Source organism: Ursus maritimus, unplaced genomic scaffold, assembly GCF_017311325.1.
Source record: "Ursus maritimus isolate PB19 unplaced genomic scaffold, ASM1731132v1 scaffold_5, whole genome shotgun sequence".
NCBI classification, from domain to species: domain Eukaryota; kingdom Metazoa; phylum Chordata; class Mammalia; order Carnivora; family Ursidae; genus Ursus; species Ursus maritimus.
In genome coordinates, this window is record NW_024426663.1 from 89,293,747 (window position 1) to 89,304,472 (window position 10,726).

A 10,726-nucleotide genomic window follows, 5' to 3' on the forward strand; every position below is an offset into this window, starting at 1 on the left:
CTGGGTGACGCCGGGCGGGAAGCCGGCTTCGAGCACCTGCTCCGGAACTACGGTACGTGCGGAGCGCGCGAGCTGCCGAGGCCTGGGGGGCCGCCGCCGCCCGCGGAGGGCGCACAGTGTCAGACAGCCTCTTGTTTCAGGAGACGTGGTCGTCCCCGTGGCCAACTGTGGGGTCCAGGAGTACAACTCCAACCCTAAGGAGCACATGCTCCTCCGAGACTACATCAGCTACTGGAAAGACTACATCCAGGGGGGCTACTCCTCTCCGCGGGGCTGCCTCTACCTCAAGGACTGGCACCTGTGCAGGTAAAGGGGGCGGGGCGCCGCTTCCCCGGGACCTGAGCGAGCCCCGGACGCGCCCAAAGCAGCTTGTCCTTCCTTCCCCCGGGTAGGAATCTTCGTGTGTACCCAAACCTGGCTCCTGCGGCGTGGTTGGACGTGCTCCCCATGGCAGGGTTCAGGCGAAGTCATTCATCCTGGCTGCCCCAAGTCCTGCACCACCCTGCTCAGTTCACATTCTCAACCTTCCAGCAGGGCCGCGCCCGACTTGTGTAGCTTCTCCATCACCGACCAGCCACACGCCCGCCTTTTCTTTTCTTTTTTTTTTTTTTTAATGATTTTTTATTATATTATGTTAGTCACCATACAGTACATCCCCGGTTTCCGATGTAAGGCTCGATGATTCATTAGTTGCTTGTAACACCCAGTGCACCATGCAATACGTGCCCTCCTTACTACCCATCACCGGTCTATCCCATTCCCCCACCCCTCTCCCCTCTGAGGTCCTCAGTTTGTTTCTCATAGTCCATAGTCTCTCATGTTTCATTCCCCCTTCTGATTACCCCCCCTTTCTTTATCCCTTTCTTCCCCTACTGATCATCCTAGTTCTTATGTTCCATAGATGAGAGAAATCATATGATAGTTGTCTTTCTCTGCTTGACTTATTTCACTTAGCATTATCTCCTCCAGTGCTGTCCATGTTGTAGCAAATGTTGAGAACTCATTCTTTCTGATTGCTGAGTAATATTCCATTGTATATATGGACCACAACTTCTTAATCCAGTCATCTGTTGCAGGGCATCTCGGCTCCTTCCACGATTTAGCTATTGTGGACATTGCTGCTATGAACATTGGGGTGCATATGGCCCTTCTCTTCACTACGTCTGTATCTTTGGGGTAAACACCCAGTAGTGCAATTCGCCCGCCCTTTCTAAGGAGGCCTTGTGTGGTCCGACCGCACCCTTCTTCCAACTCCGGGAGCTCCAACGGTGGGGCTCTGAGACATAGCTCACACTCATGGGCCTCTGCACCCCACCGCTGCTGCGTTCCCACGCCCAGAAGGGGTCCTTGGGTTTTGTGTCCATCCCTCTACCCAGGGGTGTGCTGGACACAAACAGAGACCGTCCTACTCACACCCCAGCCAGCTGGTATAAGGCACAGAGTACAGGCTCGATGAGTTTTGAATAAACGAGTGGACGATTGAATTCTTGCTTTGTTGATGAGGAAAGTAAGGCTCAGGATGGTAACGTGAGTCACTCCCTTGTGATTCCCAAGACCCATCCAAGAAAGCATCTCGCACCAGCATGCCTTGGATGCTCCCTGCCTTGTCTGGCAGGGAGAGCTGGCCAGGGGCTGGATCAGGGACACCCAGACCCTGGCTGTGGCCCCCAGGGACTCCTATTCCAGCAGCACTTGGGACTCCTAGACTTGATGGTCCTGCACGGTGGGTGTGGGCTTCAAAGCAGTAAGTGTGTTCTGGGTATTACACGAGACATACTTGTCCTGGAAACTTGTTCATTGTTTGAAAGTCAGTTTTGACTGAATATTGTGTGTTTTCCCTGGAAACCCTAGAATAAACAGAGAAGAGGGAGGTCAGGCAGGCAGAGGTGGCCCTAGGGGACGTGACATCTGAGCAGGGTTTTGAGGGATCAGTAGGAGTCTGGTGGCCTGCAAAGGCATGGCAGCAGGTGTTTGGTGCTGCCGGGGCTCTGTCCCTGGTCATGGCCTCTGACCATGAGTGATGTGTGAGCTACTACAAAAGCTTATTCCGGCATGTGGTTGGGAGAGCTGCACTCTCCCTGGGGCTCGGTTGGTGTCCTGTGTGTGGGGCCTGTTGTTTTGGTTGTGGGGATCAGGCTTTTGGACCAGGAGGAATGGGGGCCTGTGGGTTGGGGAGAAAGACCTCAATGGACATGGGCCATATTGCCTGGGCCACTGGTGGTGCACCCACGCAGCAGACTCGAGGTCATTGGCAGGGCGAGAGCGTGGGTGAGGCCCTCGAGTTCTGGAGAGCAGCGCGATGCAGATGAGGCAGTCCGGAGGCTGACGTCCCGGACCTGGTGCGAGGGCGTCTGGAACAGGTGTGCTGCTGCCTGCACGGGTCATTTGAGCGATGTCACAGCACCCCCAGCGCCGTATCGTCTGTTTCTGAGGGGGCTTCGTTCCTTGGGCGGGGCTCTGGTGGGGTCACTTGGGGCTGTGGTCATGTGGTGGCTGGACTAGCACGGGGTGGTCAGCCATACTGTGGACGCCAGCTGCAGAGGGCAGCTCCGGTTCATTGATGTCCTTCCTAACCTCTGGCTATCTCATGTGTTTGGGGCATTAGGTGCCAGAAGGTGGCCACTCCTGCCACAGCCGCATGTCACTCCCTGCAGGGACTCCTCGGCGGAGGACGTGTTCACCCTGCCCGTGTACTTCTCGTCCGACTGGCTCAACGAGTACTGGGATGCCCTGGATGTGGACGACTACCGCTTTATCTACATGGGGCCCACTGGCACCTGGTACCGTGGGTCCACTCCCAACCTCCTTTCTGTGCCTTGTCCCTGCCCCACACACTCTCCTCCACCCTGTTGACTCTGTCAGAGCCTCTCAGAGATGCCCAGGCCTTGGGGAGGGCTGTCAGGTGTCCCATTTCCAAGCCTCCGTACCCACTTTGCCCCTGGGGGCTCTTATGTGGGGGAGGTGTGAGTGCTGGGGCCTCCGGGGCCCCTGTCTGTGGCCAGCCTATTCTGAAGAACCAGACCACCTCTGGTTCAGTAGGCACCAACAAGAGGTTTCACACAGGTCGCCGTTCCACGCTGACATCTTCCGCTCCTTCAGCTGGTCTGTCAACATCTGTGGGAGGAAAAAGTGGTTCTTCTTCCCTCCGGGGCAAGAGGAAGCCCTGCGGGATTGCCACGGTGGCCTGCCCTACGACGTGACCTCGCCCGCGCTCCTCGACAGCCGCCTGTACCCCATGCGCAAGCACTGCAGCCCACCCCTGGAGCTCACACAGGAGGCAGGCGAGATGGTCTTCGTGCCCAGCGGGTGGCACCACCAAGTCCACAACCTGGTAGGGTGGGCATACGCCACCGCATGTGCCTGCAACATGGCCCGGACAGGTCAGGGAGACACCCTGGGGCCTCACTGGTCTGACCCCGAGCCCAGAGTATCCATCTCCCCGTTCATCTGCCTCTTGGCCTGCCCAGCAGCACTCCTCACCCTTAACATGTTCTTAGATGCCTTTCCACAGAGAGAGGGCCAGGCACACCCCTCCTGATCCCACAGTGGGCAGGCTGCTCTCTAAGAGAGCCTGGGAATAGGACTGCACAGACTATGGAGAAGGGCCATCAGCTCCTGTTTCTTCCCCACCTCCCACCTTTCTTCCCTGGGCAGCAGTGGGTCCTTATACACCGTGGAGTTTCCCCAGCTCCCCTGGGAGCCCTGCTCTTGCTTAGCTGTGCTCTCAGAAGATCCAGCCCCCTCTTCATGCTAGCACCCACTGGGACACAGGAGCAGCCCTTCCCAGCTGAGGAGGGTTGCAAGGACCTCGGGACGGGTTGGGGATGGTCTAGTGTGGGCTCATGGGGACACCCATGCCCCACCCCTTCCAGGAGGACACCATCTCCATCAACCACAACTGGGTCAATGGCTGTAACCTGGCCAATATGTGGCACTTCCTGCAGCAAGAGCTCCGGGCCGTGCAGCAAGAGGTCAGCCAGTGGAGGGACACTATGCCTGACTGGCACCGTCACTGCCAGGTAGGCCAGCCTGGGCAGGAGGGAAGGACTGGGAAGGGCTCTGCGGGGCTGCAGTGGGGGCTGAGAGATGGGGCTCACCAGGGCCAGGGCTGCAACGTGGCGAGGGCATGGGGCAGCCCTCAGGGCAGCCTACATTCTCACCAGAGGGCTTGGTCTGTAAGGCCAGAGCTGTGGTCCTGGGGACATGGGAGCCGCCAGCCTGCCTGTCTGAAGGTCAGTCTGGGCCTGAGGCAGGTCACTGGGGCTTACAGGCTGCAGGATTCAGACCCATCACCAGCTGGCCCCCACGTATCTCTGTCCCCATCCTCAAGGACTGGGCCCTGCCCACAGTCCACAGACACTTGCCTGGAGCTGCAAGCAAGCCATGGCTCACTGGTGCTCCTCTCTGGCCAGGTCATCATGAGGTCCTGCTCCGGGATCAATTTTGAAGAATTTTACCACTTCCTCAAGATCATCGCTGAAAGGAGGCTCCTCCTCCTGGCGAAAGGGATGGGCCCTGGTACCATGGAGGGTGGCGTTGGCACCGGGCTGGGCCCCCAGCAGGCTGCTTTTGATGTCAGCCGGATCACAGAGGTGCTGGCATCCGTGGTGGCCCACCCCGACTTCCAGAAACTGGACACAAGCATGTTCTCACCGCAGCCGGAGGAGCTCCTGCCGCAGCTGGAGGAGGTTGTGGCCACCGCCGCCTCTATTTAGTGCGTGATGCTTGCATCACACAGGGCCCTGAGGAACTGACATGGAAGGCAGGTGGGTCTACAGTCCCTTCCGTAAATAAAGCTCTGTGCTGTGTGGCATGGGACATGTCACCTTCCCGCGGAGCCTTGTGGCCTCAGGTGTCCCAGGTGTGGCTCCTGCTCTTACAGGTGTGATACTGTCCTGGCTGTTGGCAGCCCCAGGACCCTGATGCCTGTGCAGGGGGTTTGGGCTCCTTGTCTTCATGAGGCTCAGCCAGTGCTGAGTGCCCTGGATCCAGTGAGGGGGTGGGTGGGCAAGTCCTGCGAAGTGAGATCTGCAGCCAGAACTCAGGCGTGGGGGCAGCATGTGGCTGGGATTCCTGGTGCCCCCTGCCTTCCCTCAGCAACGACCAGCACCCGAGCCCATAGGCCTCCCATCCGCAGCAGTGCAAGGCAGCTGGCTTGTCTTGCAGGGCCCCCTCTGCAGTAGGACCACGCCCTTACTCATCTCCATCTTCCCTTGGAGCAAGCCCCTCCTCGTAGGGTGAACACTCTGGGACCCAGGGCCTCCGAGTCTATCCCACAGGAGAACCACTGTTTACATAGAGCCTGCCTTCCCTCTGCCTCCCCTGCACCCCCATCATGCAGGCCCCCAGGCATCGCAGGAGCATCATTCAGGGGTCCCTCGGGCTCGGCTGACGCCCATGATTTTATCTCCCTCTTATTTGTGACAGGACTGCCTTTGCTTATCGGGATCCAGGTCCATCCCTGTGTCTGCACACCCAGCGAGGGCCTAGACCTTGCCCCAGGTTTCCAGAGCCCCCTCTAGTTCCTCTCCCATCCTTCACATGTGCTGGCCATCTTAGGCCACTAGCAACCAGTGGTTCAAACCACTCTGCATATATGTGCCCCAGCCAGTTTCCTCTGCAGAAATGTTTCAGTCCAGTCTGCAGGCCAGTGTTTGACCTGCATACTTAGGTGCACCATCCAGTTTCTAGTCTTTGCACACCTGTGTGCACTCAACAGTGACACTAGTAGGGATCTCCAGAGAAATGGGGCCCACGGGATAGAGCAAGAGATGGTGGGGGCTGGTGAGTGAAGATCTGCAGAGCAGGCCAGGGACCTGGGGAAAGTGGACTTTGTGGTCTTGGGTCCAAAGTCTGCAAACTCAGGATTTGTGTGTTGCAGTCAGGAGGCAGAATTGCTTCTTTGGGAGACGTCTGTCTTGTCCTTGTGGTCTTCCACTGCTTGGATGAGGCCCACCCAAATTGTGGAGGGTAATCTGCTTTATCAAGGTCTATGGAGTTCAGAGTTAATCACATCTAAAGGATGCTTTCACAGGAGCATGGAGACTGGTGTTTGAGCGAACAGCTGGGCACTACGGCCTGGCCAAGTCAATGTGTCGGACTGAGCAACAGTCACTCCCTTGTGCTCGCTGGGACTCAGCAGGCACACTGCTCTATCCTGTGCCCACATCAACGCTCAGCAACTGCTCCTTTCCTGGCAGCTGCCTGCAGTCCTACAGCCGCCCCATGTGTAGCACTCAGCACCTCTCCACCCCTCCCACACTCTGCCATTGGACAGTTGTGTCTGCACGTGTCCCCGAGTGCTGGCCAGCCATGCTGTGGCTCATGCTCACCGGGTTATTCAGTGGTCACCCCTTGCACACTTGTTCTATCCTGTCAGCCTCCACCCCGGAACTCCTGCTCTGCCATGGACTCGCTCCTCCCTCATGTCCCATGTGTTCCTCAAATGCTGGTGCTCACGTTACTCTCCACTCAACTGCATGGTTTGCACACTTGCCATGTGCAATTCAACAACCTGTGCATATGTGTACCTCTTCCTCCAGCACACCTGCAGTGTTTCACAGTTGCTCCTCCTGGTCTCACCATCAGGATTTTGGTTCTAGCACACCCACTTTGTGGTAATAGACAATGTCTCACTGCACACTCACAGGCCAGGCGCAAACTCGGCATTGTTATGCTCCTTGTTAGTTCCCTTCTCCACAGCCATGGTGTATCATCAAGCAGTGCTCACATGTTCACGGTGCAACCCAGTGACCACTGCACATGCAACAATTCATCAGTCATTCTTGCACATTCATGCTCTACCATCCAACCCCCTAAGCCACCCAGAACTGACACGTGTGGTTCAACAGCTGCTTGCTGCGTGTTGCTCTAGTTTCTTTCCCCCTCTTGCACACCCACTTGCATTCAACTATCTGCACAGTCACTGGGCCTGGGCCTGAGCTGTGCTGTGTGTCTGGATGACACTTGCATCCATTGGGGAGGAAGGGATAACTCAGATTGTCATCATACACCTGGCTCTTACCTCTGCAGGCCATCTCTTCAGGGGAAGTTGTTGGCAGTATGTGACCAGGTGCACTGGAGGCTCTGTAAGGCTTTGGAGGCTCCCTGGCTTGCCCTGGGGAAGGACCTGGAAGGGCACTCCAGCAAGCTTAGGGTGTGTGTGTTTCCCACCCAGGCTGGAACCATTCCAGGATTTCATTGGTGAGGCAGTGTACATGCAGCCCATGGATCGTCATTTCTGGTGGCACCCCTCTGATCAGGCTGCATCTTTCCACCTCCTCATGGGAAAAAGTTTGCACCTCCATGACGTAAACAGGTTACAGTCATCAGGCCTCAGCCAGAGAGGAGTGGCCATAGTGTACCTGATGGGGAGTGGGGCCTGTTCCTGGGGTGAACAATTGTGCAAGGGGGTTGGAAAGATGGCAGAGGAGTAGGGGACCTTTTTTCAGCTGGTCCCCTGAATCAAGCTGGATATCTACCAGATCATTCTGAACACCCACGAAATCAGCCCGAGAGGTAGGTAGATACATCGGGATCTCTACAAACAAACATTTCCAGCGCTGAGTATTGAGGTACAAAGCGGGGAGCCATGAATCTGTGCACAGATATTGGAAGATAAACGGAAGGGGGACAGAGCTGTCGTGCTTGGGCGCTGGGAAGCAATAGCCACCTGCACTGGGGAGCTGGCCGGACTTGGGGACTAGCACCCACCAGAAAACAGACTGAGACCATGAACCTAGGAACATGTGCGCGACCAAACTGAAAACCGGAGCTCCGGAGCACACACTCGAACTAGACTGAAACTGGGAGCTTGGGAGCGCGACCGCGGCCAGACTGAAAACCGGAACTCCAGAGTGCTCACTGGAACCACACTGAAACAAGGAGCTTGGGAGCGTGTGTGGGAACTGGGGACAGCTGGCAGTTTTAAAAGCAAAAAAGGACAGAGACTGCCTGCCCTGGAAGTGAGGGCTGGGAGAGTGACTGTGGGGTGCACAACCCGGGATGCTGCAGGGTTTTTAGCAGCACCGAGAGAAACTGAGGTAAACTGGCCAGGAGAGCTTAGTGGGGAACGGACTGTGCTCTCTGTTCTGAGACAGAGGCTAGGATATGGCCACTGCTGCTCTGATTCTCAAAAGAGTCTCGGAAAGCCGCCAGAAAACAAAAGCCCAGAAATACCAGTTCACATTGTGCCCATCCCCACCCCCGCCCCTCGCAGGGGACCAGGCAACTCTACCCAAACGTGGTTGCCTGAGTATCAGTGCGGCAGGACCTTCCCCCAGAAGGCAGGCTGTAAAATCAAGAAGCCCACATCCCTAAGGTCCCTATAAAACAAGTGCACACTGCCTGGGTCCTGGTCAATAATTTGGACTCTGTGCATCCCGCAACCTCTCCTCATCAGAATGATGAGGAGGAGGAATCTTCAGCAAAGAAAGGAGACAGAGACCGTGGCCTCTGCCACAGAACTGATGGATATGGATTGTCAGAAATGGAGTTCAGAGTAACAATGGTCAAGATGATGTGTAGGCTTGAAAAAAATATTAACGAAAATATTAAGGAGAATATAGAATCTCTAAGGGCGGAAATGAGAGTGAACCTGGCAGAAATTAAAAATGCTATGAATCAAATGCAGTCTAAACTAGATGCTCTGATGGCCAGGGTAAATGAGGCAGAACAAATTAGTGAATTGGAAGATGGTATGATAGAAGGAAAAAAATGGAAACTTTGCTCAAAAAAATCCATCTCAAGAATGTAGATTACAGGAGATTACTGACTCAATGAAACATTCCAATGTCAGAATCATCAGCATCCTGGTGAGGGTGGAGAAAGAGAGAGGTCTAGAAGAGATATTTGAACAAATCGTAGCTGAGAAATTCCCTAATCTGCTACCAAAGGAAACAAGCATTTGTGTCCAAGAGGCAGAGAGGACCCCTCCCAAAATCAATGAGAACAGACCTACACCACGTCACATAATAGTACAATTCGCAAATATTAGATCCAAAGATACAGTCTTGAAAGCGGCCAGGGGTAAGAGAATCCTCACCTACAGAGGGAGGAACATCAGAATAACGTCATACCTGTCTACAGAGACCTGGCAAGCCAGCAAAGGTTGGCAAGGCATATTCAGAGCTCTAACTGAGAAGAACATGCAGCCAAGGCTACTTTATCCAGTAAGGCTGTCATTCAGAATTGATGGAGAGACAAGGACCTTCCAAGACCGGCAGAAACAAAAAATATGTGACCACCAAGCCAGCCCTACAAGAAATATTAAGGGGGGGTTCTATAAAAATAAAAAGACCACAAGAGTGATACAGAACAGAAACTTACAATCTATAGAAACAAAGACTTCACAGGCAGCATGACAGCATTAAAATCATATCTCTCAACAATCAGTCTCAATGTAAATGGCTTAAATGCTCCCATAAAATACCACAGGGTTGCAGATTAGATAAAAAGACATGACCAATCCATTTCCTGTCTACAAGAGACTCATCTTGAACCTAAAGATGCATCCAGACTGAAAGTGAAGGGACGGGTAACCATTTCTCATGCCAATGGACGTCAAAAGAAAGCCGGGGTAGCAATTCTCATTCAGACAGATTAGATTTTAAATTAAAGACTGTAGTGAGAGATACAGAAGGACACTGTATTATTCTTAAAGGATGTATCCAACAAGTGGATATGACAATTATAAATATCTATGCCCCCAACAAGGGAGCAGCTAGATACACAAGCCAATTCTTTAAAAAAAAAAATAATTTTTTTTAATATTATGTTAGTCACCATACAGTAAATCCCTGGTTTCTGATGTAAAGTTCGATGATTCATTAGTTGTGTATAACACCCAGTGCACCATGCAATACATGCCCTCCTTACTACCCATCACCAGCCTATCCCATTCCCCCACACCCTCCCCTCTGAAGCCCTCAGTTTGTTTCTCAGAGTCCATAGTCTCTCATGCTTCATTCCCCCTTCTGATTACCCCCCTTTCTTTATTCCTTTCTTCTCCTACCAATCTTTCTAGTTCTTATGTTCCATAGATGAGAGAAATCATATGATAATTGTCTTTCTCTGCTTGACTTTTTTCACTTAGCATTATCTTCTCCGTTGCTGTCCATGTTGCAGCAAATGTGGTGAACTCGTTCTTTCTGATAGCTGAGTAATATTCCATTGTATATATGGACCACAACTTCTTAATCCAGTCATCTGTTGAAGAACATCTCGATTCCTTCTACGATTTAGCTATTGTGGACATTGCTGCTATGAACATTGAGGTGCATATGGCCCTTCTCTTCACTACATCTGTATCGTTGGGGTAAATACCCAGTAGTGCAATGGCTAGGTCATAAGGTAGCTCAATTTTTAACTTTTTAAGGACCTCCACACTGTTTTCCAGAGTGGCTGTACCAACTTGCATTCCCACTAACAATGTAGGAGGGATCCCCTTTCTCCACATCCTCTCCAGCAATTGTTGTTTTGTGGCTTGTCATTTTTTTTGCCATTCTAACTGCCCTAAGGTGGTATCTTAGTGTGGTTTTGATTTGAATTTCCCTGATGGCTAATGATTTTGAACATTTTTTCATATGTCTGTTAGCCATTTGTATGTCCTCATTGGAAAAGTGTCTGTTCATATCTTCTGCCCATTTTATGATTTGTTTATTTGTTTCTTACATATTGAGTTTGAGAAGTCCTTTGTAGGTCTTGGATACCAGTCTTTATCTGTGGC

At 53.2% G+C, this 10,726-nt stretch overlaps 1 protein-coding gene across 3 annotated transcripts in view; it reads left to right on the plus strand.

Annotated features, from left to right (window-relative positions):
• Window positions 1-4,837, plus strand: part of JMJD4 (jumonji domain containing 4) — a 6,905-nt gene extending 2,068 nt beyond the window's left edge. The window contains exons 1-5 of one of the 3 annotated variants that reach the window (XM_040622760.1): window positions 1,161-2,360; window positions 2,655-2,780; window positions 3,064-3,331; window positions 3,873-4,019; window positions 4,413-4,837. In XM_040622760.1, coding sequence (XP_040478694.1) covers window positions 2,053-2,360; window positions 2,655-2,780; window positions 3,064-3,331; window positions 3,873-4,019; window positions 4,413-4,715 — 1,152 coding nt within the window. In that variant the 5' untranslated portion in view covers window positions 1,161-2,052 and the 3' untranslated portion in view covers window positions 4,716-4,837. Of the gene's footprint in view, window positions 1-1,160; window positions 2,361-2,654; window positions 2,781-3,063; window positions 3,332-3,872; window positions 4,020-4,330 lie in introns of those variants that run through there. The other 2 variants (XM_040622761.1, XM_040622759.1) reach the window with 2 other exon arrangements.
• The last annotated feature ends 5,889 nt before the right edge of the window (window positions 4,838-10,726 follow it).